The sequence below is a fragment of the Camellia sinensis genome, chromosome 1 (genome assembly GCF_055761805.1).
Source record: "Camellia sinensis isolate YWXY chromosome 1, ASM5576180v1, whole genome shotgun sequence".
NCBI lineage: Eukaryota > Viridiplantae > Streptophyta > Magnoliopsida > Ericales > Theaceae > Camellia > Camellia sinensis.
In genome coordinates, this window is record NC_138961.1 from 226,940,472 (window position 1) to 226,966,851 (window position 26,380).

General features: G+C 40.3%; 2 protein-coding genes and 1 non-coding gene across 4 annotated transcripts; 1 reads left to right on the plus strand and 2 right to left on the minus strand.

Moving 5' to 3' along the window:
- The first annotated feature begins 2,173 nt into the window (after nucleotides 1-2,173).
- Nucleotides 2,174-19,239, plus strand: LOC114300500 (sulfite exporter TauE/SafE family protein 3). 2 transcript variants are annotated; one of them, XM_082897100.1, is made up of 12 exons: nucleotides 2,174-2,661; nucleotides 2,834-2,993; nucleotides 3,502-3,702; nucleotides 3,982-4,046; nucleotides 4,136-4,175; nucleotides 4,962-5,023; nucleotides 5,111-5,197; nucleotides 5,409-5,459; nucleotides 17,680-17,901; nucleotides 18,441-18,534; nucleotides 18,622-18,762; nucleotides 18,853-19,239. In XM_082897100.1, the coding sequence occupies exons 1-12, from the start codon at nucleotides 2,431-2,433 to the stop codon at nucleotides 18,933-18,935; spliced, it is 1,437 nt and encodes a 478-aa protein (XP_082753226.1). In that variant the 5' UTR covers nucleotides 2,174-2,430; the 3' UTR covers nucleotides 18,936-19,239. The 2 variants fall into 2 exon arrangements, with proteins under 2 accessions (XP_082753226.1, XP_028101167.1); XM_028245366.2 differs by having other exon boundaries at nucleotides 2,201-2,661; nucleotides 18,438-18,534.
- Nucleotides 19,240-20,703: 1,464 nt separating this feature from the next.
- On the minus strand, nucleotides 20,704-20,775 carry TRNAE-UUC (transfer RNA glutamic acid (anticodon UUC)). The gene has a single exon. It is a non-coding gene; the product is annotated as a tRNA-Glu (tRNA).
- Nucleotides 20,776-22,045: 1,270 nt separating this feature from the next.
- LOC114300503 (protein LIKE COV 3) lies at nucleotides 22,046-26,061 on the minus strand. The gene is made up of 6 exons (XM_028245369.2): nucleotides 25,866-26,061; nucleotides 25,080-25,132; nucleotides 23,504-23,613; nucleotides 22,909-23,076; nucleotides 22,610-22,834; nucleotides 22,046-22,517 (listed from the first exon to the last, which is right to left on the minus strand). The coding sequence occupies exons 1-6, from the start codon at nucleotides 26,007-26,009 to the stop codon at nucleotides 22,411-22,413; spliced, it is 807 nt and encodes a 268-aa protein (XP_028101170.1). The 5' UTR covers nucleotides 26,010-26,061; the 3' UTR covers nucleotides 22,046-22,410.
- Between the last annotated feature and the right edge of the window lie 319 nt (nucleotides 26,062-26,380).

The window sequence follows — 26,380 nt, forward strand, 5'->3', positions numbered from 1 at the left end:
CAGTCGGTGGAGCAAAAAATGGCAGTGCAAACGGATGTGGAGGCTAATCAGTATACTTTGAAGGCATGTGTGGAGTCCATGACGGCGGTCACAAACTTGTCGCACCGGCTGCAGAGTAGGACAAATGAGGTGCAGCAATTAAACTCCCAGCTGGCTCTGCTCCAACGCATGTATAAGGATGCGCGAGCAGAGATAAGCGTGCTAAGGGCAGAAAACAAGGAGCTGAAGCGGAAGGCCACCGTGATGTTCCGATTTGGAGGGCCGCCATATGTTGCAGTGGAGGAGCAGGGAGTAGTGATCGTGCCCAGTGGAGTGGGAAACACGGAGGCAACACCGTCAAGGGCCGCCCAAGACGGAGGCAAAAAGAAAAGACCGGCGGCAGAGTAGAGAAGAAGTGAGGTCGATGTATGGCCGCTGCAGAAAAGAAAACAAAGCTTGTGTTGTTTTTTTTTTTTTTTTTTTTTTCGGTGTAAAATTGTGATCGGGGTGGATCCCTGAGATGAATAAAATAGGGGTTGTTGTGCAAATTTGTAAATGTTTGTTTGTTTTTTTTTTTTTTTTTTTTTTTTTTGGTTGTGAAAAGAAGGGATTCGAAAAAATAAAAAGAAATAAATAAATAAGGGGATGGTGATAAAATGATGAGTGTGGGGATGATGAATATATAATGATGAAGAAAAAGAATAAAGGTCGGAGTGGGAACAGACGGTTAATGGTTCTGAAACAGTGGGATGAAAAAGAAAAAAAAAATATATATATATATATATAATAATAATAATAAAAAGAATGGGACAAAGTGGGAGTGTGTGGAGAATTATTATTTTAGAGGATGGGGTATGGCAGCATGATGATTATGTCTTTGTTTTGGGGGTGTGAATGTATGGTGTGTGGGTTGGTGCCGAGAGTGAGAAAGCTGGTTTGGTGAGGAAAGGAAAAGGAAGTGGAGTGTCAGATCCACTCACACTTGTTTTTGTGTTTTTGCTTTTAAACAAACATGGCTCTCATAGAGAGAGAGAAAGAACAAACATGGCTCTCAAATATGGGTAGTATTTGTATCCCGGTATTTGATATGAAAGAAGATTCTGTAGGAAAATCAGAGAAAATAGTAGAAGCATGCAGGGAGTGGGGATGTTGCAGGATCATCAACCACGGCGTCCCACCGGAGTTGATGGCGGAGATGAAAGCGGCGACGCAGTCTCTGATGGAGCTCCCGGTGGAGAGCAAACGGCGGTGATGATGAGGACGATACTGAACCGGAACATGATGAGGGTACTGAACCGGCACCGCAATCGGGACATGGAAAGCAGGGTTGGGACCAAGTCACCTCGGTGGCCCAAGGCGAAGAAGAAGAGGAGGAAGAAGATGAGTTGCTGCGAGGGACGAACTCGGGTGCAGCGGCGGCACCATCGACGTGGCAAAGGTGGCGTTGCATGTCTGAATATGTGTGTGATGTCCCTCTGTTGAGTGGTGTGTGTTCTTTGGTCTCTAGAGAGAGAGAGAGAGATGGCTAGAGAGAGGAAGATGAAGTTACAGTCTGGGTATGTGTAGAGGTCCGGCGGGCGGCTAAGTTGAGGCTGCCGCCCGCCGGTGAAGCAGAATGAATAGGTTCTTAACCTTGCTCTGATACCATGTTAAATGTATGTATTATTGATTGATGTGTATATATTACAAGATTGATGTGTATATATTACAAGATTGATGTGTATTGATTTGTATGTTACAAGCTATTATATAGGAGAGGTGTGAGGTAAGTGAGTGGTGGTAGTGGATGGTAGTGGAGGTGGTGGGTGGTAGTGGAGATGGTAAGTGTGTTAGGTTTAGTGGGGTGGATGTAGTGGGTTAGGTTAGTGGGTTAGGTTTAGTGTACATTAACATAATGAATAAAAAAACTCACTTTCACTATCAAACAAAGATTAAGTTGCAACATAATTTTCATGAAATATTTTATTTGTATATTATTTTTTTGTCACCATTCAAGTTGAGATGATCCATAAAAAATTTCAGAGTAATGTTATACGAAGTTAATAAACTTGACCCAAAAAAATTTACCCACTTGTTTTTATCATATTATGTTAGTAGGTCCCTTTGAATAAGAAAAAAAAATTATTAACAAATATAGCATTTTACAAAATACAAATAAAGAGAGAGAGAGAGAGAGAGAGAGAGAGAGAGAGAGAGAGAGAGAGATTTATAAATGTTGACAGCAACATGGTGTATTGAGTGGAATCCTCATTTTCCTTTCCATCCTCAAAAATCCTCTCTTTCCTCTACTTATTGCATGCATGCTTGTGAAAGAAAATAAGGATACTATAAAAGAGAAAGGACAACTACAATACATATAGACATATGGTTAGAGCTCGGTCGCTAAATTCACAGAAACTCAGAGAACACCCATCCGTCTCTCCTCCCAACAATCTCTAGTCCATGATCTAAATGGCTCTAACAAAGGAGCTGAACCAGAGAGCCAAGGCTGTTGCAACTACGGCTGCGTGGGTGGTTTGTTGGGGACTCTTCACCGTCATTGATGTCGGCAGCGCAGAAAGACTTCTGAGAGCGACCGAGCCAGGTTATTTCGTTGAGAAAGAAATGAGACATGGGTTTGTTGTCAGACTGCTTCATTTCTTCTGGCAGACTGGAAAATCTTCTTATCAACCTGTTTGGCCAGTGAGTCTTTTATATAATTTTTTTCTACGAATATAAAATTTCTGTTTTGCTAATACATCTTATTTTACGTTTTTTCTAATATGTATTGATCAATCTTTTGTTCTTTCTCTCTATTTTCCCTTGGAATTGTTTGTATCTAATATATTGACATATGAATTCTTTGGTTGAGCAGGAGATGGAGTTGGGGTGGAGAATCGTGCTGGGATCAGTGATCGGATTCTTTGGTGCAGCTTTAGGGAGTGTTGGAGGGGTTGGTGGCGGTGGAATTTTTGTTCCAATGCTTACTTTGATCATTGGTTTTGATCCTAAGTCTTCTACTGCCATTTCCAAATGTCTGTACTGCTATACCTAGTCTAATTTTTTTTGAAATTTGCTTTCTTTCCAGATATAACAATTATAATTTTACAACTTGAATGGCCTTTGTATATGTGTAACTCTTTTGCGGGTTTCAACAACCTCATAACTCTGATATATCATGAATACATTACATATCCATTCATATAGTTACTCATGCATGCATGTAGATATTATTCATATTTTCTTGGAAAAGGCTATAGCAAGCAATCATTATGCATGAGAACATCAGTAATATTAGGTACATAGAAAAAAATATCTAAAAAGCTATTCAAATTGTAATTACTTTTCTAAATTTTTAAAATTTTCGGGGGTATATACAACTGTCATTGCCTCCAACATATAATGCACATATTTATTTCTCTTGAGGCATCTAATATATATATATATATATATATATATATTTATGCTTTTTAAAAGAACCTCATTCCATTTCTATAGTTTACTTGATTGTGAACCACCGTGAATGCTTTTGGAACACTACAGGCATGATAATGGGTGCAGCAGGCTCGACAGTGTACTACAATCTAAGACTAAGACACCCAACACTAGACATGCCCTTGATAGATTATGACCTAGCATTGCTATTTCAGCCTATGCTCATGCTTGGTATCAGCATTGGAGTCACCTTCAACGTTATGTTTGCTGATTGGATGGTCACCGTTCTTCTCATCATCCTTTTCTTAGGTAATAATATTTGCTCACTGGAGCCAGAGGGCATACTCACTTACTGTTCTACTCATCGTCCTTTTCTTAGATACAGAAGTTAGAATATATGAAACCGCCAATCTCTGTACACTGTCCAATGACTAATTAAACTAGATGAAAGTAAAATCATAATATTTATGTATTTTTGCAGCTCTAAATGTGTCATTCTTCTCCTTCAAAGTCAAAGGTCATGTTCGATTCCCCAAGTTGGGGCTGGTTAAAACTATTTTATTTTAATTGTGTATTTAATCATGGTAGGTACATCAAGTAAAGCATTATTCAAAGCCATAGAAACATGGAAGAAAGAGACAATGATGAAAAAGGTAAGATTTTTTAGTTGCATGTATGTGAGCTCTCAATGGATTTATTTCCTTCATGACTGGATTATTTTGAGATTGAACTTCACTTTCAGGAAGCAGCCAAGCAGTTGGAATCGGAATCCAAAGCACTTGGTGAGTGTTTGATGGTCCCCTCCTGTCAAAACTTGTAAATAATTGAAACTAACTAAATAGACATTTACCAGTGATTAGACTGGCAGAACTAATAAAAATAACAGAATTTCCAAAGATTTTGTATTTATGCTACCCTATATAAATTCTTAATGACAAATATTTTCTGGCCTTTCAAACAATTTTAAGACTGTTTGGATATTAGATTTTTGGGGTGGGAAGAAAGGGAAAATAGAGAAAAAAAAAATTAAATTCTATTTTAGTTTTTGGATAGCACTTGTCATTTCAGGTTTTAAATCCTCTAGATCTCATATTATCCCAGTAAAAGCATACTCAAGCTACTAGAAACCCCTATGTCTTTTCATTACCACAAACAAAATTGCTGCGAACTGTGATCAGAAATATGTGCACTCTCAGTTTGAGAAACACAGCACAGAGAAACCTGCTTGCAAACTCCCCCCAATGGAGAAATTCAATCCAAAAATAAATAAATAAATGTTAAAATTTTCAAGTTCAACATATGAAATTTTGGGTCAGCTACTTCCCTAATCTTCTGCTCTGTTCGTTAAATTATAATTGCTTCATGTTGAGAAAATCACATAAGATGTAAATTAGTTGATGCCGCAAAATCGTCAAAAGTATAGCTACGTAACATGGCTTCGCTAACAAGACCAAAATCCTCATGATAGAAAAGATATCACAGCTAGGCAAAATAGCAAAAGAAACACTCCCCTTTCCTACATGAAATTTGACAATTGAAAAGGATTATGCTAATCTTCTGAACTGCAGATGGCTCAGGAGAGGAATACAAACCACTTCCCAGTGGTCCAGGTGCTTCAGCTAATGAGGAGGTGAGTCCATGGATGTCTCAACAGTCTTTGCAGTAAACCTCTTCCAAGAATCTTTATTTCAATTTTTTCACCTCCCGGTCCCCTCAGGTTCCCCTGCAATACAACATTTACTGGAAAGAGTTAGGACTACTAGTGTTTGTTTGGGTGGCTTTCCTCGCAGTTCAGGTCATGATGGTAAGCCACTTTTACCCCATAGTTAGTGCCACTCAAAAACGTAACTTGTGCCATTAGCTTTCCAAAGCTTTTTAGGTTTTCATCTGTTCTTTTTCATATCATGAGTTCTATTTTTTTTTTTTTTTTTTTCCTTCATTTCTTTTGGCAGGCTTAGTTATCTTGAGTAACTTGATCTCTTAACTAAACACAATATTTATTTGAATCTGTGCAGACATATACAGTAACCTGCTCTGTCAAATACTGGATTTTGAACTTCTTGCAGGTAAACTCTCCTATGTGAATAAGTTGCACTTCTTTCAAGGAATCAGCAACATGCACACACTTATGAGTTATGTGTGCACACATGTTTGTACCAACATATATAAACAGATTTAAGACTTTGAAGTTGTTATATTTTATACCTCAAATAAATTGGCACTTAAGGAACCTATGACTAATAAATAGACTACCTATAATTAAAGAATCGAAGTCATACTCCAAACCAGGTGTGCGTGAATTGCAATAATTACCAACCACATTCCTTTCTTAGATTTATGTGTATGATACCCTGCACAAGGAAAGGGATTGACACAACATTCTTGAGAGGGTAATTTTTGTAAAAATTGGACCGAGCTGGGAGATGTCATTATGGCCCACAATACGAAGGGCTGAGTAAAAAGGGCGTAAAAGTTACTCCGGCCCGAGAGAGGTACAAAATTACTCCGGCCGAGGAATGTAAAGTTACTCCGGTCCGGAAGCAACTAAGAGTTAGGCCGGTCTCAAAGTTAGTCCAGTCATGGCGTATTGTGGTTAGAACGGTCAGAACCTTGCTACTCGGTAGCTCGGTCTAAACATACCATGGTTTGTACATAAGAGAACCGAGATAAAGAGGAGAAGGAAGAACCGAACTAAAGATAGTACGGCTTACTCTGTGGCTCAGCATAGCCATGATTACTTCGGTCATGTGGGAGTTCGGCCATGGTAATAACCATCTCACTTGGTTTAAGCAGTGAGGGGGTGTTGGAGGATAAGCATTATCTTTCAGGGGTATGAATCCTAGGAGGACTCTGCATGGAGGAGTAGAAATCCTACTAGGATTATGCCACACAAAACCTATAAAAGCTCACAAACATCACCTTTGGAGAGGTAACACACAATTTTGCTTTTTGAATACACAGAGCTTTGTCTATTTGTCAAGCTTACTGACTTAGGCATCGGAGAGGTTTCCAGCACACACCCGCCGGCTAGCTCACATTTGTGTTTTCAGGTGATAAAGCGACGACGTACGGAGGAAAGCAGACTTGATCAACAGGATTATACGAGAAGGTTTATTTCTTTCCCGTACAATTGGCGCCGTCTGTAGGAAAGCCAGACAGGACAAAACCTCTTGATTAAGCCTCTCCTCTTTACAATGGCGCACATTGAAGAATTGCCACATTCCACCATCGACGGGCAAACTCCAGATGGGGGCACAAGGCGTGAAGGATTACCTTTTGTCCCTCCCATGGCGGACTTGGAGTCCCAGCGACATAACCCCAGGAGAGATACTAGGGGAAGACGGACTCGCAGCCCCCGTCACTCTCGTTCACAAATTCCCGACAGGCAAAGACGGAGGATTGATCCTCAAGTTCTGGAGGACCGCGTGAAGAAGCAAGATGAATTAATAAGGAAGATGGCGGCCGACATGGAAGCCTTGAAGCACCAGATGAAGAAAAAAGAAGTGGCGACAGGAGAGGGGCGCAAAAACAAGACGCCCCCTCGCCACTCAGAAAATCGTAGTAGGAATACCACACCCTCGCAAGGAGAGAGTAGAAGCCTCAGGACAGGCGATACTCGATCCAGGTCTTCCAGAACTCGTCACTCCAGGTCTGAGAGGACGAGATCTGAAAGATCTTACACTGAAAGAAGCACGTATTGGCCCTCACATACGCACCAAACCAGATCTAGACAGACGGAGTTACCAAGATCATCCGACTTACGAACCGTGCTCGAAGAAAAAGCACGATGCAAGGAGGACGCCAGGGCACGGGATCCACACAGGCTTTCTGCCTTACAGCGGTTGGCTCCTCGGACGCATGGAAGCGTCGAGGTTGGAATGCCAATACCGCGCCCTGCCTACGAACCAACGGACAAAGCATTAGCAAGGCTGCAGACTTCGCCGTTTGTTCTGGCAATTGAAAACGCGCCCCTACCATCAGGCTTCCTTCAGCCCAAATTCACTACATATGAAGGGAAGACGGACCCCTACTCACACTTAAGCCACTTTCGCCAGGTCATGGCTATATACAGGCGAAACGAGGCCTTAATGTGCATACTCTTCCCATCTAGCCTTGGCGACCTAGGCTTAACTTGGTTCGAGAAACTTCCAGAAGGCAGCATAGCCTCTTGGGCGCAATTGGCAGAGGCGTTCGTAACAAGGTTCCGAACAAACACTAAAACCCCGGTGGAAATCGACCAGCTACTCTCCATCGACATAGGTGATAAAGAGACCCTTAGATCCTACAATAGTCGCTACTGGGAGACATTCAATCAGATTGGGGACTGCCCCACCAATCTCGCTATTGCACAGTATAAACAAGGCCTTCCAGTCGGGAACAGACTAAGGGACTCAATCACCATGACGCCGCCCCTCACCATGGAAGCCTTGATGGAAAGAGTGCACCAGCACATCAAGGTAGAAGAGGATGGCGCACGTGCCAAAGCAAAATCTGGGGCAACCACAGTACCAGAAAAGAAGATCTCAGCAAAGGTCAACACGGTAGATCGAAGTAACAGAAACGGACGTGGCAGACGAGATAACGGAGAAGACCTGGATAAAATATGGTTAAGAATCCGCACTGCCATAACCACGGTGTTCAAGAAACCGATATATCGGATTCTGAGCGAAATAAGAGATGAGCCTTTCGTCAAGTGGCCAGCCAAACTAGGGGAAGCGTAGAAGGACTATGACGAAAGATCACGGTGCACCTTCCATAAAGAAAAGGGACACCGCACTGAGAATTGCACACCATTAAGACAACACCTGGAGGAGTTGGTGGCAGCAGGACACCTAGATAAGTATATTGAAGGAGGGACGCAACCAGCCCCCCAGGATCACAATAACCCCAACGGGATGCCAGTCGACGCCCCGCCTCAAGGCGTTATCAATGTGATACATGGGGTCTTTGAACCTGAGCGTGTATACGAGCTCAGAGGATCAATCAAAAAGGCTGAACACTTAAGAGAGGTACTAAGTGCCCAACCTGCCCCCAAGAAGGGGAAGACAGAGGCAACAAACGTCATGTCTTTTTCGGATAAAGACTTAGAACGGATATATTACCCTCGCAATGATGCCTTGGTCGTCACCCTCCGAGTCAAGGATTTTGACGTCAAGCGGATTCTGATTGACCAGGGTAGTTCATGTGAAATCATGTACTACGAAACATTTAAACAACTGAAGCTACAGGACAAAGACTTGGCGCCTGCTGTATCACCCCTAATTGGATTCAACTCTATGCTAGAATGGCCCGTCGGCAAAATAATTCTTCCAGTTAGAGCAGGAAGCGTGACGAAACAAGTGGAGTTCTGGGTATTGAAGGTCCCTTCCACTTACAACACCATCTTGGGCAGAACATGGCTACATGCCATGCGATCGGTGGCGTCATCCTACCATCAAGTAATGCGGTTTCCCAACGACACCGGAGTAATTGAAGAAGTCTATGGAGATCAGATCATGTCGAAACAATGCTTCGTCACGGTGAATGGCAGCCGCGCTGCCAAAGGATACATTCATTCGGTAGAAGAACTTGAGAGTAATGAGCTACTCGCAGATGTCGGCAAAGCGGCGGATCAGAAAGCAGTGGAGGACTTGGTAGAGGTAAAAATAGATGAAAAAAACCCGGATAAGTTCTTTTTGCTCGGTTCGTCGTTGTCCAGCACTAAGAGATTAGAGGTCTTGGAATTCTTAACCTCTAACATCGAAGTGTTCGCCTGGACACCTTACGACATGCCAGGCATTGATCCAAACTTCATCTGTCACCAACTCAATGTCCACCCATCCGCCAGACCAGTCATTCAGTGCACTCGCAGATCGGCACTTCACCATGCCGAAATAGTGGCAGAAGAAGTAGGTAACCTGCTGGAGGCAGGAGCAATTAGAGAGGTGCACTACCCAAAATGGATCTCCAACACGGTCGTAGTGCCAAAAAAGAATGGCAAATGGCGTGTCTGCGTCAACTACAAAACAGTCAACAAGGCATGCCCAAAAGATAGCTTTCCTCTACCATGGATAGATCAACTGGTAGACCTAACGGCGGGACACAACCGACTTAGCTTTCTGGATGCATACAGAGGCTACCACCAAATCGCCATGCATGAACCAGACCAGGAGGTCACATCCTTTACAACTCCAAGAGGACAATACTGTTACAAGGTCATGCCCTTTGGCCTGAAAAACGCAGGGGCAACATTCCAACGAATGGTCACCAAGATGTTTGAACCATTGTTAGGAAGAACGATGGAGGCTTACATCAACGACATGGTGGTCAAAAGCAAGGATGAAAATGACCATCTCAAGGACCTAGGAGAGATGTTTGAAATCTTGAAGAAGCACAAGTTGCGCCTCAACGCATCTAAGTGTGCATTCAGTGTAGGATCTGGCAAATTCTTGGGCTTCCTTGTGACCAACCGGGGTATAGAAGCGAACCCCTCCCAGATCAAAGCAATTCAGGATTTGGAGAGACCAAACTCAGTAAAAGAAGTACAGCATCTCATCGGCATGGCGGCTGCACTCAATCGGTTCATAAGCCGATCGTCAGACAGACTACGACCATTCTTTCAAGCTTTAAAAGCCAAGTTCGAATGGGACGAAGAATACGACCAAGCACTGGAAAGCCTGAAACAATACATGTCCTCTCCACCATTGCTGGTCACTCCAATACCAGGAGAAGAACTCTTCCTATACCTTGCAGTCTCTCAGCACGCAATTAGCGCAGTGTTGGTCCGTGCGGAAGGAATTCAACATCTGCCCATCTATTATGTCAGCAAGACATTGCTGGGAGCCGAAACAAGGTACTTGCCATTGGAAAAACTCGCATTGGCCTTAATGATGGCCTCCAGGAAATTGGCACACTACTTTCACGCCCACACCATAGTTGTCCTCACAGCTTTCCCACTAAAAGCTTTGTTTGAGAGGGCGAACTTTTCTGGGCGAATCTTAAAGTGGGCAGTAGAGTTGGGACAATTCGACATCAAGTTCCAACCCAGGACCACAGTAAAGGCCCAATCTTTGGCAGACTTCGTCGCAGAGTTTACTCCTAAAAGTCATCATATCTGCCCAGTCGACCTAACTGACACAACCGAACTAGGGATGAAAGATGACGCCGGAATAGTGAAATCCCTAGTAGAAGGTACTCAGTTAGACTCCAAGGCAGACCGGACTAAAGACAGCAAGGAAAAAACAAACCAAGCTTCAACAAACCAAGACTCACCAACAAATAAAGACTTGGTTCAATCAGATAGCGAGGGGCAAACAGCAAGCATAGACCTTGAAGAAAACACCAGCAACATTCTTGACCCCACGACATCATCCGACCCCTCCACTTGCTGGAAGTTGTTCGTTGGTGAGATGTGGAAGCTCTTTGTGGATGGAGCATCCAACCGGCATGGTGCAGGACTTGGCATAGTCCTCATCTCACCAGACGGCCTGGTTGTGGAGCAAGCAATCAACCTTGGCTTCCCAGCATCAAACAACGAAGCGGAATATGAAGCACTTCTAGCAGGACTCAGATCAGCATACCACATGAAGGCCACCGAATTAATGGTCTACAGCGACTCACAGTTGGTGGTAAACCAAATTTCTGGTGACTATGAAGCAAAGGATGATAGGATGGCCAAGTACCAAGAATTGGTCAGAATAGAGATCAAGAAATTCGAAGTAGTTAGGATAGAACAGGTAGGCAGGGAGGAGAACAGCAGAGCAGACGAACTAGCAGGCTTCGCCTCAATGGCAGACACCTCCATCCCTCATCCACTACTGATCGACTACCTACCTAGACCAAGCATTGAGGACCCCGAAGCAGAAGAGGTATGTTGCACAGAACTAGGCCCCTCGTGGATGGATCCTATCATACTATTCTTGAAAGATGGCATCCTACCAGAAGAAAAGAAAGAAGCCAACAAAATTAGAGCAAAGTCACAGCGATTTTGGCTCTTCCCATCTTTGGCATTATACAAAAAGTCATTCTCAGGACCCTATCTAAAGTGTGTCCACCCCAGCAAAGTGGAAGCATTCTTGTACGAGATACACGAAGGGGTGTGTGGAAGCCATCAAGGAGGAAGATCGCTAGCTTACAGGGCCATTTCACAAGGATACTGGTGGCCATACATGCAGGCAGACTCAGAGAAATATGTGAAAAAGTGTGAGAAATGCCAAAAATTCGCACACCAAATACATCAACCAGCAAGATAACTCCTACCATTAACTAGCCCATGGCCTTTCGCAATGTGGGGCTTGGACATAGTAGGACCACTTCTAACAGCACCCGGCAACAGAAAGTTCTTTCTCGCAGCAACAGACTACTTCACAAAGTGGGTGGAAGCAGAAGCATTGGCATCGATCAAGGAAAGAGACGTGAAGAAATTCGTCTAGCAAAATATCATCACTCGGTTTGGCATACCAAAAACCCTTATCTCAGACAATGGCACTCAGTTCGACGGCAGAATCTTCAGAGGCTTTTGTGAAGAATACAAAATAGAGTTCTATAATTTTACACCGGCATATCCCCAAGCAAATAGACAGGCAGAAGCCTCAAACAAAGTAGTCTTGGATGGACTGAAGAAAAGGTTAGAGAAGGCAAAAGGCAAGTGGGCGGAAGAACTTCCTCATGTTTTATGGGCTTACCGCACCACACCTCGACGATCAACAGGAGAAACACCATTCTCCTTAGCCTACGGAATGGAAGCAGTGATCCCACTGGAAGTTGGCCTCTCCACAATTCGAAGCGAAAATTTTGATCCCGACTTGAATGGAGAAGCCATAATATTGGAGCTTGACCTTGCGGAAGAAAGAAGAGAAAGAGCACTGGTTCACATTGCCTCATACCAACAAGAGTTATCCAGGAAATACAACAAAACGGTACATCCAAGACAATTCAAGATCGGAGATTGGGTACTACGCAAAGTGATAGGAAACACCTTAATACCAGGAGATGGCAAGCTAGGGCCTAATTGGGAAGGTCCTTACAAAGTGGTTGGGTTAGCAGGCAAAGGGGCATACCACCTAGAAGACAAGGACGGCAAAGCAATCCTTAGACCATGGAACACCGCCAATCTCAAGTTATTTTATTTTTAGCTTTCAAACACGTGTAGTTTTTTTTTTCCTCAATAAAACAAATCGGTTCTTTTCAGCATAAGTTGTTCTCTGTAAAAGATAGCTTTAGTGAAGTTAGGAATATTGCAAACATTATTCTAAGTTGGCTGAAAAAACTAACTTAGAGGTTGGCTGGATTAAACCAACACCCTTCCTAAGCCCAGGATAAGGATCCAAGCTGCAGGATGTTTGGTCGGAATAACCAAACATTATTCTAAGTTGGCTGGAAAAACTAACTTAGAGGTTGGCTGGATTAAACCAACACCCTTCCTAAGCCCAGGATAAGGATCCAGGCTGCAGGACGTTTGGTCGGAATAACCAAACATTATTCTAAGTTGGTTGGAAAAACTAACTTATAGGTTGGATGGATTAAACCAACTCTTTATACTCTTCAGCCGAAATAAGGGTATGGCTGAAGAGTGGTTGGCTGGATTAAACCAACCCTTTGTACTCTTCAGCCGAAGTAAGGGTATGGCTGAAGAGTGGTTGGCTGGATTAAACCAACTCTTGTACTCTTCAGCCGAAGTAAGGGTATGGCTGAAGAGTGGTTGGCTGGATTAAACCAACACTTTGTACTCTTCAGCCGGAGTAAGGATATGGCTGAAGAGTGGTTGGCTGGATTAAACCAACTCTTTGTACTCTTCAGCCGAAGTAATTATGTCGGCTGAAGAGTGGTTGGCTAGTAAGCTTAGTTAGATTGGCCAGCTAAAACCGAGATAACAGGTAAAAAGATCATGGAAAAATCATTACAAGTACAAACATACAGATCAACCGAAGTAAGAGTTCAAGATAATTGTCATTCATCAAAAAGCAAATACAAAGGAGGGGCCATAAGCCCGGTTACAAGAGTAAAGAAGTAACAAAAAAGAAAAGTACAAAATCAAGTGAAAAGGTCTTCAATTTCGGCGTCAATGTCAACTTGAACACCGGTTGCAGATGGAAGATCAGTCTCAGTAGCAACTGGCAAAACGATATCAGTCGATGGCTCAACAGTCAGGTCTTCAACCGTTGCCTCCAACCGAGCTGATTGATCGTTGACTTGCTCGTTGACTACCGGAGTAACAGTTTGTTCGTGTTCATCGTCTTCATCATCTGAATCCTGCAAAAATTGTTCTTGGACCGAAGCAGCATATTCCGCTAGTGAGGCTGGAATGAAGTACTGTGGAGCATTGTAGACCTCGGTTTCAGGCCCACAGCCGAGCTGTTCCACAGCACTCCTCCAGCCACACTTAAAGAATAAGTCCTTCGCCCCCACGCACTGCGGAATGTAGAGGCCCTCCGCCTCCTTGAAACCTTGAGCGTTGGCATCACCGGCCTTCTTCTTCAGATCAGCTACCTCGACGTCTTTTTTGCCTTCGAGTTTGGCCAACTCGCGCAAATATTTATCTTTCACCATTGCTGCAATTTTTTGCTTTTCAGCTTCAGCCAAGCTAACAAGTCCGGTCAAGCGACCGTTCTCGAACTGTAGCTCGGCTATCTGCTTCTTGGCTTTCTCAAGCTCGGCTGTCTTTGCCTTGGCTTCCGCCATTGCTTGTCTCGTTGTTTTCCGGAGCTCCAGCACTTTCCTATGTGCAATGTTGTTCTTCTGAATGGCCTGCAAGGGTAGTAACTCTCTTTAGCCGGACTGACAGTTGGGAGAAGTTAGACAAAGAAAAGGGAGAGCCACTTACCAGGATCATTGATTTTGTTGAAGACCGGATGGCCTTCAGCTCGGTGTTTAGTTGCTTGTTGTGGTGCTCCATATCTTTCGAAAGGCAAACACTCTTGGCTAGATTGAAAGCCATCAAGTGATCCTTCTCAGCAACGACCGAATCAGTCTCTTGGATATTTCGGTCTTGAAAGGTGAGAATTGGAGCCCATTTGGAGGAGTCAGCTCGGTCAGATTGCTCCGGTTGAAGGATGGGTTGAGGACTTAGTGGAGGGATGGATTCGTCCTCATCCACAAGTTGTTGTTCGATCGGGGTAGATCAGGCGCGCTTAGAGGGGCGTGATGAAGAAGGCTGTTGAGAAGGGAGGGCCACAATGGCAGGCTGCGTTTGGCTTGGTGGCAGTACTTCGGGTCTGTTAGTTTCGGTTAGAAGCGCCTTACTCTGTTCCTTTTAGCCATTTCCTTTTCAGCAGTTAGTGGGATTAGTCTGATTTCTGGCAAGGTTGGGTCCGGTTCTGGGGCCTCCTCAAGCAGAAAGTCGGTCACTCTCACTTTTCAGCGGCCGCTGTATCTGTAGGTCGGCTCGAACTTTAATAGCTTAGCCCAACTACGTTCTGGATACCGTAGTGCGGCGTGCAAAGTCGCTAGATTTGGGTAGCTGTATAAAGAATGGAGGTGCGCAGAATCTGCGAAAAAAGACTACTGTTAGTTCGGTTGAAAGATTAAAAAACCGAAATATAAAAAAGAACGCAAGAAAACCGAAGTAATTATACCGGGTTCTCCTTTTTTCCAATTGATCCTTCGGCCAGGAATCTGGGCTCGGTGATCCTCAAAGTTCCCAGACACCCAGAAAAAATCGTCGTCATTCAAGTCCTTATCCGGTGTGTTTTTTATTATTTTCTCACGACGGCGGCGTATTCTGAGATAGTATACCCAGCCGTCTTCCTTCGAACCAATGGAGTATTGGTGAAAGATTTCGGCCAGACCAAGGTTGAGACCGGCTTGCCGGTTTAGTTCGGCTATTCCCATTATTATGCGGTATGAATTGGTGGATAGTTGGGTAGGGCACAGTCTAGTTTGCCTAAGAAACTCGCAAATTAAAGGTTGGACTGGAAATCGTAGTCCGGTTTCAATTATGGATAAGAGGATGAAGGGGACAAAGCTTTCATTGCCCCAAGGAATGACATTTTTTTTGGCTAAAATCAGGTGGACGTCATCGGGTATATTGTAGTCTTTTCTGAATTCGGCTAGGCCGCCCGGAGTGTCTACTAGATACCTATACTTTCCCATTTATTGTATAATTTATGAATAAATTAGTTCGGTACAAAAATTGCGCTCAGTAGCTCGGTTGAGCACGCAGAGGAGTGCCTGGGCAACCTAAGTCTGCAAAGTAAAGAACAAAGGTGTTAAGCACAGATCATTGGGTGGTGCTACAAATTAAAAGCAAGGTAAAATATAGGAGCCCTACTTCGGCTATGTGGATTCTACAGGATCTATCTCGGTTTCTGCAAGGTGATTTGTAGCTCGGTTTGAGCAAGGCTTTGCTAGTTCGGGCTCGGCAAACGTCTAGATATCTCGGTTGAGGAAACGGTTCTGTTTGACCGGTTGATCGCCTAGGGGCAGCTTTCTGAGTTCCATCTAAAAAATTAAGAAAACTGGTTTAGCCCCAAAGGCCTAGATCGGTTGGAGTTCAGGTATCTCGGTAGGCTAAGTGCAAACCTAGTTCGGTTGGTTACCTCGGCTAAGGACTATCAAGAAGTTTTGACTTATTCAAAGCTACTGGTGTAAACGTGAAGTGTTAGTCCGGTTGTACGCTGACTAGACTTTTACCTAGCTTAAAACAGTATCCTAGTTCGGTTGCATCATGATTTTGGATCAAAAACCAGTTTTCTACAGGATATTTCATATAGTCATATGTTCTATGGTTAAGTTTTTTTTCATAAGAGTACAGAGCAAAGCAAAATGGAAGAAAATGTTTTGGAAAAACACAGAAAACAGAACACAGAAAGCAACATATAAAAACAAAGTAAAGGTGCAATACTAACCAGAAGAAGAAGCAAGAAACTAAAGATGGAAGCGAAAGGCAGCAAAACACGAGCTCAAAAAATGAAAAAGCAATGGAGGCTCAGAGAGAGAGAAGTTATAAAGTGTGTTGAAATAATGAGACTCGTTTTAGGTAAAGGAAAAAAAGGCGGGACTGTTCAAATTTCACGAAGTACGAAGACGGCGTGACAGCCGTCCTCAATCAATCAGTGCGTGCCACGTGTCCCAGGAATGAGAGACGATTCAGTTACTGTGATTGAGGAGACGTTTTGACCGGACAAGCAGAGCCCGGTGTAAAATTAGCTCGGCTGGAAGGCTTAAGAAGTTTTAGCTCGGCTGGAAAGGCTTAAAAAACTTCAGCCCGGTTGATAGACAGGTAATCCCTATCATGCTGCGCAGATGGAATTAAGGGGCAATTGAGAGGGTAATTTTTGTAAAAATTGGGCCGAGCTGGGAGATGTCATTATGGCCCACAATACGAAGGGCTGAGTAAAAAGGCCGTAAAAGTTACTCCGGCCTGAGAGAGGTACAAAATTACTCCGGCCGAGGAATGTAAAGTTACTCCGGTCCGGAAGCAACTAGGAGTTAGGCCGGTCTCAAAGTTAGTCCGGTCATGGCGTATTGTGGTTAGAACGATCAGAACCTTGCTACTCGGTAGCTCGGTCTAAACATACCATGGTTTGTACATAAGAGAACCGAGATAAAGAGGAGAAGGAAGAACCGAACTAAGGATAGTACGGCTTACTCTGTGGCTCAGCATAGCCATGATTACTTCGGTCATGTGGGAGTTCGGCCATGGTAATAACCATCTCACTTGGTTTAAGCAGTGATGGGGGTGTTGGAGGATAAGCATTATCTTTCAGGGGTATGAATCCTAGGAGGACTCTGCATGGAGGAGTAGAAGTCCTACTAGGATTATGCCACATGAAACCTATAAAAGCTCACAAACATCACCTTTGGAGAGGTAACACACAATTTTGCTTTCTGAATACACAGAGCTTTGTCTATTTGTCAAGCTTACTGACTTAGGCATCGGAGAGGTTTCCAGCACACACCCGCCGGCTAGCTCACGTTTGTGTTTTCAGGTGATAAAGCGACGACGTACGGAGGAGCGCAGACTTGATCAACAGGATTATACAAGAAGGTTTATTTCTTTCCCGTACAATTCCCAAGTAGATGCTCTCAAGGAAGAAATGGATTTTGTAGATTAGAGTAATTTGGTAGTGACAAGCTAGGACCAGAATGACATCTTACCTTTATTGGCAAGGAATTAGCTCTATTGGCTGCTCCTCTCTAAAATCTTCGAATCTTGTATAAATGACAGTTCTATACAAGCCTATGTGAAGAAAATGTTTTAAATGTGCAACAGATAACATGTTGCACATTTTTGCTAAATCAGTTTTTGATATAAATATACAAGCAATGTGTTAAATCAGTTCAAACTAATAGTTTCATACTATATAGGTACCAATTGCTGTCTCTGTTACGCTTTATGAAGCCGTATGCTTATACAAAGGCACCAGGGTGATTGCTTCCAAGGGTAAAGAAATCACAAACTGGAAGGCACACATGCTTTTTCTTTACTGTTGTTGCGGAATAGTAGCTGGCATGGTGGGCGGATTGCTTGGGCTAGGAGGAGGCTTCATCTTGGGACCCCTTTTCCTAGAATTGGGAATTCCTCCTCAGGTATGTTTAATTAATACTCACTCTTGCATCTGCTACTGCAAAGCATTTCCAAAAAGCATGGGGACACAAGAGAAACTGTTAGAGCGTGGCCCAAATACTGAACAATACAGATTGTAAATGAAATTGTACAGATACAACCAGTAATCAGTCTACCATTTTCATCAGAATTGTTGTAAACATTGTTAGACTCATATGTCATCAATGGAGGAGTAAATAGGTTGAGTTTAAGGGAAGAAATTGAATTCCCAATTTGCAGAGCAAGTGTCCAACCAAAATTAATGCTATGCAGAAAAGGCAAATGAGATTATCGGCACCTTCTCAACCTAGTAATTCATTAATCACTGATACTAATGGATATCCTAACTGCAACTCAAATCAGCAGCCAAACAGAATTAAATTGCCTAGTCAAGTAATTGAAAATTTGACTGCCATTAGTATTAATGATACTCAGGCATCCAATCTGACAATCCCAAATGATATGTTCTCATCACAGTTAACAAATACAGTAAATTTTTTGACAAAGTTGTTTCGTTTAGCAGGTGGCAAGTGCAACATCAACCTTTGCAATGGTCTTCTCGTCTTCCATGTCAGTTGTACAATATTACCTTCTGAAACGTTTCCCAGTCCCATATGGTAGGTGGCATCAACAGATAAGATTAAATGATATTGTGTTACTTCCTGAAGGTAACCTCATACTTTCTATATTACTATCTGTGGCAGCTGCTTATTTTGTTTTAGTAGCTACAATTGCTGCTTTTACTGGTCAGCATGTAGTGAGAAGAGTCATAGGACTACTTGGAAGGGCATCCATAATCATCTTCATACTGGCTCTGACAATCTTTGTGAGCGCGATAAGTTTAGGTATGCAGGTTATGTTAATTAAACGAAGGTGCTCAATATTTTTGCAAACAAGTAAGGTGCTGATGATCACTTTTTAATTCTTAATTACAGGCGGTGTGGGAATAGCAAATATGGTGGAGAAGCTGGAGAATCAAGAGTACATGGGGTTTGACAATCTATGTAACCAGTCTTAAATATGATTTGCATTTCTATGGTTGTGGAATTTCTCATTCAGAGTAACTTCATGCACACTACATTTCTCTTTACATAGTCAGTCAAGTATTTGTCCATTGGTTTTCAAGCAAAGATTGTAACTTATTTATGTTTATAGATGCAAAATTCATTTTACCAGTGTCTGCTAAAACCTCAATAGCAGGGTCTATCGTGTTTTGGTGAGTCTCATTAGTTATGTGAGAAAATTGGCAATCAGTTTTGTTCTAAGAGTTCTGTAAAACAATCATTTGGTGCAATATAAGTAGAAAATACCAAGGTTTTACATTTCTTTTGTGGTTCTTCTTTTAATACTTAGGTTATGCCTAATCATCACAAAGCATGTCATCGTGCTTAAATCAGATTCTCGGCAATACTGGTTTAAGTAGGTCGTTTAAACCTAAAACACAATCAACTATGGTTTAAGTAGATGGTTTAAGCTCAAAACACAGCCATTCAAGTATGGTAGAGAATCCTATTCCCAATACATTAGCTGATAAGTTAGTCATATAGGCCAAGTTTGGGAAGACTAAAAAAAGTGCACTTTTTGTCTTTTTGGACTAAAAAATTGAGGTTGAAAATATGGATGTTTGGGTTAACTTTTTGACTTTTTATTGAAAAATGTGTAATAAAAAATTATAAAAATTGATTTGTAGGGAAAAATTTGAATTGGGAGTTGTTCAGCCGTAATTGTTGACTTTTGGTGAATAGTGTTAACTTTTTAACTTTTTAAGTAATTTTTTGACTTTTTAGCTTTTTTGGAAGTACCCAAACTTGGCCATAATATAAATAAATAAATACACAATTGTAAAGAGAGAATTGCAAACTTGTCTTAAACCCTCGTGGCATTGGATCATTTTAGATGATGAACTTGAGACAACAAGCATTCAAAATGGCATTGCTAATCATAAGGATGGGCTTAGCCGCCACCTACGATACTCGCTAACAACTTACAAATTCTATTAAAATGAAGGAAATCTACTGTGGATTTCCTTCAGAAAATTCTGAAAAACAATTTAAAAGTGTTGGCTAAGAATTATGGTGTTTCCAAAATGCAAGTCCCAAAATCAATAGATCAAACAAGTTTTCTGTGTCAATTTCTGTTTTTTCAATTTTCCATAACCAAAAAAAAAAAAGTTCTTTGAAGTTAACCAATCAAACAAATTTTCAGTTAAGCTTTATATATATATATATGAAAAGTTAGGGATCATAAAAATTTTTTCATGAAAACGATCATGAAAGAGTTACGATAAATACAGTCTAAATAGTGGAGCTTCGGTTTGTGTTGGTAATCGGTGGACGTGATACAGAAGAGTAGGCACGGTTAGGAGATCCTTTCTATGGAACAAATTTGGTAAATTACACTTTGCCCTCTATCTATGATCATTTTTTTTTTCTTTTAAATTTAATTTTATCCATTTTTGCTTTAAAATTTTCTCAATTTATTCTTATGATTAGTTTCTGTTTGAAATTAAATAAAAATTGTCACATTATCTATAATAACATGACATAAAAAATATATTATTATATTAAAATATGAATTTATATTAAAAATATAAATTATATATAATAAAATATTTTTATACAACATGATTATTATTATGCCATTTTTTATTTAATTTTATATATAAGTTAACTTTTAGCATAAATTAAAAAATTCTTAGCCAAATATAAATACAAAAATGCTTAGGGTAAAGTGTGATTTATCAAAGTAAAAAACAATAAATAAATAAATAAAAAGTCAAAAACGAATTCCGTTGCCGGGAATCGAACCCGGGTCTCCTGGGTGAAAGCCAGATATCCTAACCGCTGGACGACAACGGATGTTGATTCTTTGGTGTGAATTATAAAGTTAAATCTTAAACACCAACAAATCATGTCACTCTCTCCTGTTTCATACTTTATGATTCATCCTCTTTTAAAATAATGGGGAAGGGGGACTCACATATTTCAATTTTCAAAAAAAATTTAACATAATTTTTAATATTAAACAATGTTATAAGAACATTTATTAATATTTACTTTTTGGTAAATTCATCTAAGAATTTATTTCAATGTGTGAATCCGAAATTAAATGAGACATTAATGCTATGTTTGGTTAGAGGATTTGATGAGGAATTTGGAAAAGAAAATAGAAATGATAGGTGAAATGTGAATAAAATATATCTAAATTTCACATAGTTTCATACACCTTTTCCCTTTCCTTTTCCAAATCCCTTCCGAAATATCCCAACCAAACACAGCATAAATTTCATAAAATTTTAAGAAAAGTATTGGAGGAAATTTGATAGTTTTAGAGTATGAAATTCAATAGATACAAGAAAATTTTATTTTGTTGAGATTCTTGTATAAGTAAAATAATTATATTAACGAATTTGTTTCTTATATATAAATATAAAGCTCTCGAACCATTATTGATATCTAGATTTTACATTTAAAATTATTCATTGAATTAAAAGATTGTACTCCTTGAACGAGTCGTGTTAGATCCATCCATTTGAAATCCATATCCAAATGTAACCTTACATTTGTGCGTGCTTGGGCTACCTTGTTTGGTGCAACAACTTCATTTTTCATGTTGATAACAAAAATTCAGAGAATAACATACAAGTAAAATCATGCAAACTAAGGGGTTAGCCTAGTGTGATGCGGCTTCCTCTCTCATTATCATTCTACCGATTGAAAAATAATACACATTAAAAAATCATGCAGAGTAGGGTTTCTTTCCCATTCAACATCTCTCAAGCATAACAGTTATTTGGGCAGGATGACATGATACGGTATGATCCTACACATACACGCACGCACACACAAAAACAAAAAAAACAAAAAACAAAAAAAAAAAAAAAAAAAAAAAAAAAAAAAAAGAGGAAAAGGAAAAATGGTAGAAAGAGTGCATTCTATAATCTCAGTCTATTTTCCTATCAATTTTGGGCCAAGTCAGTGCGTCATCAACACAACATGGAGCAACCAAAATGAACCATGAAAAACCGGGGGAAAAAAATTCAGTTTTGTAGCTGAATGTGAGTCAGAATGAGAACACAGTAGCAGAAATGTAAAACACATGGTTAATTTATTCAGATGACAATGCCTTCATGTTCCAGTAAACCACAGCAAAGAGAAGAAACACTAAATATAATTACTACCCTTCACTGGAGATGTCTTGGCCAGCCAATTTACAGTCGCAAACAACATGTAAAGCATATCAACCTTTGTTTACAATCACCATAAAAAGAAAGTCAAGAAAAACCCTAAGACATGAACTCTTTCTGAACATCAAAATCAACAGTCTGAGGATTCCTAGCATATATAGAAGTCTGAACTTTCTCAAAACTCTCTTTAATAATCTAGGATTCTGGACTAGTTCATGTTAGTGATTGTTAAACTGCCTCATATCCGTATACATTTTATGTTTTCTCAAGAATATAAAACAAAGTTTTCACCATTTAGAAACCACCATTAAACTTGTGGGATGGCAAATTTCCCAACTCTTGGCGAAAGAATGGTCTGCGCATCTGTTGTAGTCAATATCTGTGGTATGGACAAGCCTCCAGAGATGACAATCTCTGCACCATACAAAATATAAAAAACTACACTACTTGAATTTTAAATTTCCAGCAGATCTGCACATGTTTATATTTAGGTATTGAATTCTTACCGATCCCTTCTCGAACAGAGAGATTAGGTCTCATAATATCCTTTGAATTGATTAGAAAAATGTCTCCAAGATAAAGGTGATTGGACGGGACGTAAACGCAGCAGAGCTCTTCTGCTCCTGAGCTCTTACGCAGAATAACGGTAGATGTGATAAATCCGAATGCATATTCCCCAATACGTGGATGCCTTATGATGGCCACTTCCTTGAAAGCATGGGAACCCTGATCTGAAAGAGGGATTTACATTGTCGATTTAGGATCAGATATGCTGACACTAGAATTTGGATTGAAAAATGTTCACCTGGTGATATTGCTGCACTAATTTGTTTTGATGCAGTATATATATAGCTCATGAGGGGCATTTTCTTGATAAACCATTCTCCCAAACCAAGAACAGAAGCTCCCAACCATGAAGACATGAAGACACCAACCAAGAAGATAAAAGTGATAGAGGTAACAAACCCAAGACCTGCTAATTAGTATAGAAATTAGAGTATGACATTCATTAAGTAGCTCAAACCTCGGAGCAACAAGAAAGAACCATTAATTACCATCATTGACTAATTGTAGAAAATAAGTTCATTTTTCCATTAAAAAATTTATAACTCCTTTTCACAAAAACTAACACAGCAAAACCAATAGTTTTTAAGGAAGGTTGCATGGCCATTTCTCCATTTTGACTTGGCAAACATCAACAACTATATATTGGCCATTAATTTAATGGCCAACAAATTATCATCCTTGACTTTTTGCATTTTAATTGGCTTTTTTTTCTGGTTACCTTTATTTTCATATTTAGATAATGCCTTTGTCACTGAATCAAACCTCAATACCAATAAGTACTACAAGTGTTCAAATGTATGATACTGTAAAATTCAAAAGTTCATTATACTAACCAAATACATTGATACCCAGATGAGCATACACTGGGGAGAAGAACCCATCCACAAAATGAAAGAACCACCAAGTGGTGTAGAACGTGATTGCTATAGGAAGTAAAATGACACTGCAAAACAATGTCAAACTCATCATGCACCAAAAATTTCAATTTATCATGTTTAGAGGATGTTTAGGTGCAATATATTAGATAGAATACACTCATATGAAAGATTATGATGAATGTATGACAATAAATTGGAAACAAAAATACAAAGCAAATATGACTGGTCTTTAGATTACGTCTACAATTAATGCAGTAAAGACACGATGGCTTCTAGTTCCCTCAGCATCGCTCAAAATGACTCCTGAATTTGTATACCATGCAGAGCTCATATACCAAGTTACAAATGCACAATTGTGATTTTTTCAATATGGTTAGGAATTATCATAACACCTATCACAAATATTGGCCAAGTTACAACTTGCAAAACATGGAAGATCATTTTGAACCTGCAACAGTTATACAATTACTTATATTTTCACATCAATGCGCTGTGACTTCTCCCCTGTATTCCTTCTTGAAAGTTGCTTATACTTTCTTCAAGAAATAATAGTAATAGGGCCTAAGGATGTTATAGATATTCAAGGCCTTAGATTCCAAAAATGGGATAAGTTTAACAAATTACTCGATACCATCTGCTTGGCTGCTTTCCTTTTTCTTTTTCTATCTTTTTCATTGAAGTCTAATTAGCTTCTCCATTGTTCTGAACTTGTGGTTCATGCTACATTCATTTTCTATTCCTTCTTGTAGGGAAATGTAATGGTTCCTTTCCCGACAGAATATTACTTGCACAATATTCAACACTTTTCCAGTTAACAAACGCATTTCAATTTGATAATGCAAATTGAAAGGATGGAGGAGATTACATTGGATAAACAGGGTCAAGATGGTAACCATATTTTTCTCAAGGAATATACCTTTTTAATACCTCCCCAAGATTGGTATTGAGGCTTCTTGAGTTGAGCTCAGTTACGCTATTTATGTAATCGAAGCCCATGCGAGCATATCTCTTAGATCAGGATATTTATCAAGCAGTACAAAAGAATGGACCTATCCTATATACATGGCTTGGGCAACATTGTCCTTTGCAAGGAAAGACGTGTATGGAAAGAATTTAGTTGGATAGGCTTTCAAAATTGTCGGAAGCATTTGCAACTCAAGTCCTAACTACTTGAACTAATGAAGCAGTTCCGGGCTCTGCACTGATTAAGAAAAATTGACACTCTAATACAACAATATGATTTGACAAGCTAATATATCAATATAATTATTGCTTTTTAAGAGAGTAGGCGCACATAAATCACTCATATTGGTCTCAACATACAGAATAGTAAAAAATCCAGTATAAAATTTCCCTGTCAAAATTATGATCACAAAGAGCACTAACAATAGCAGAACAAGCCAATGAGGAGTTTAAAAGAGGAGAGTTGTAAGCAGAATAAAGTATCATTTCGGTCATAAAATTGAAAATTATAAGATAACTTGAATGAAATGATTAGATCAAATGGAATTTTAGGCAACAGAGAACTAACCATCCTGACATAAACTTTTTTGAAGCCCAGCTACGAAATACTTTGTAAAATGCCTGCACAAGAAAATAAGAGAAAAAGTCCTTTCAATCATAGTACTCAGATTTTTAAGCACTTGTGAGGATATGCCCATGTACAAAAGAATCCCTGTGAACCATTCTTCTGACAAAACCTAGTCTCAACTCTCAATAAGATTTCAGCTATTGTGAATCACTTATTTCAGCTATTCAAATTTATTCTATGTGCATAACTTGGATATTTTGATCACTGCATAAAATTTCATCAAATTATGACAGCATAGCGAAATCAGAGAACATGGCAAAGTTCTCAATACCTGCTGGTTTTTCAACCCGCGAAAGACTTGACATTGCTTATACAAGCAATGAGAACTAACACTAATGTAACAGTAAAGAATTCTAATGAGTTCAACTACATGGAGCATTTCTTTTTCTTAATCAAAAAATATATTTTTAGTGAAAATGCCCAATATTTCTCTCTGTAGGAAATAAATTAAAGCCCTGATAAAATCAACTATTCAATAACCTCTTTCAATAAATATCGATGAATCAAAACTGACGAAAGCTTGATAACTGATCCATCAACTAGAATCACGAACAATGACATCCACATTATGAGAAATGCATACATTACGAAACGGATTAATAAAATAAAAAATAAAGAAAAGGAATTGATATAAAATTGAGTGAAGATACATGCGATAATGTGTGTGTATGCAAGAGAGAGAGAGAGAGAGAGAGAGAGAGAGAGAGAGAAAAAGCGTGAAGAGACCTCTTTGCCGGAGTGATGAGAAGAGGAGGGCAAAGGGGATGCGGAGGAAGATGATGATGATTTAGAGCCTCCATTCTCAAGGATCCCAAGTCCTCCAACAGGTATCAGACGTTCTAGATCTCTATCCTTCTCTCTCGTCCCCATCTCTCTCTCTCTCTCTCTGTCTTTCCTTTCTCCCGCGAGCTGTGAGTAACGAACTATATTGTTTATCGAACTCTCTCTCGGGCGTTAAACTCACTGTATTATGCATGTATCGCAATGCATTAATTAACTGTCGAACATTTCTATTTAACATAAAAAATTAGGCTTAATTTTTAATTTTGATGATTGTGTGAGTGATTTTCTGACCACACTGTCCGCTTAGTAACCAGTTGGAGAGCACCGGCATAATAGATGGCACCTGGCTGACCTGCAACAGAAAGAGAAGATTCCGGCGGTGGTTCGTCTACTCAGGGGCACTCTGACGATCAAGTCAGTATATCTCTCAAAGATAAATCAAGTGTTATACTCACAAG

Bases quoted from the DNA above. Each gene is read 5' to 3' on its own strand.
- LOC114300500 (XM_028245366.2), top strand. From the start codon at position 2,431: ATGGCTCTAACAAAGGAGCTGAACCAGAGAGCCAAGGCTGTTGCAACT. The intron at 5,198-5,408 runs GTAAGCCACTTT...GAATCTGTGCAG, and splicing joins TCGCAGTTCAGGTCATGATG to ACATATACAGTAACCTGCTC. The intron at 17,902-18,437 runs GTATGTTTAATT...TGTTTCGTTTAG, and splicing joins AATTGGGAATTCCTCCTCAG to CAGGTGGCAAGTGCAACATC.
- LOC114300503 (XM_028245369.2), bottom strand. From the start codon at position 26,009: ATGGGGACGAGAGAGAAGGATAGAGATCTAGAACGTCTGATACCTGTT. The intron at 25,133-25,865 runs GTCTCTTCACGC...TTTCTTGTGCAG, and splicing joins CTCATCACTCCGGCAAAGAG to GCATTTTACAAAGTATTTCG. The intron at 22,835-22,908 runs GTGAACATTTTT...TCCCTCTTTCAG, and splicing joins TAGTGCAGCAATATCACCAG to ATCAGGGTTCCCATGCTTTC.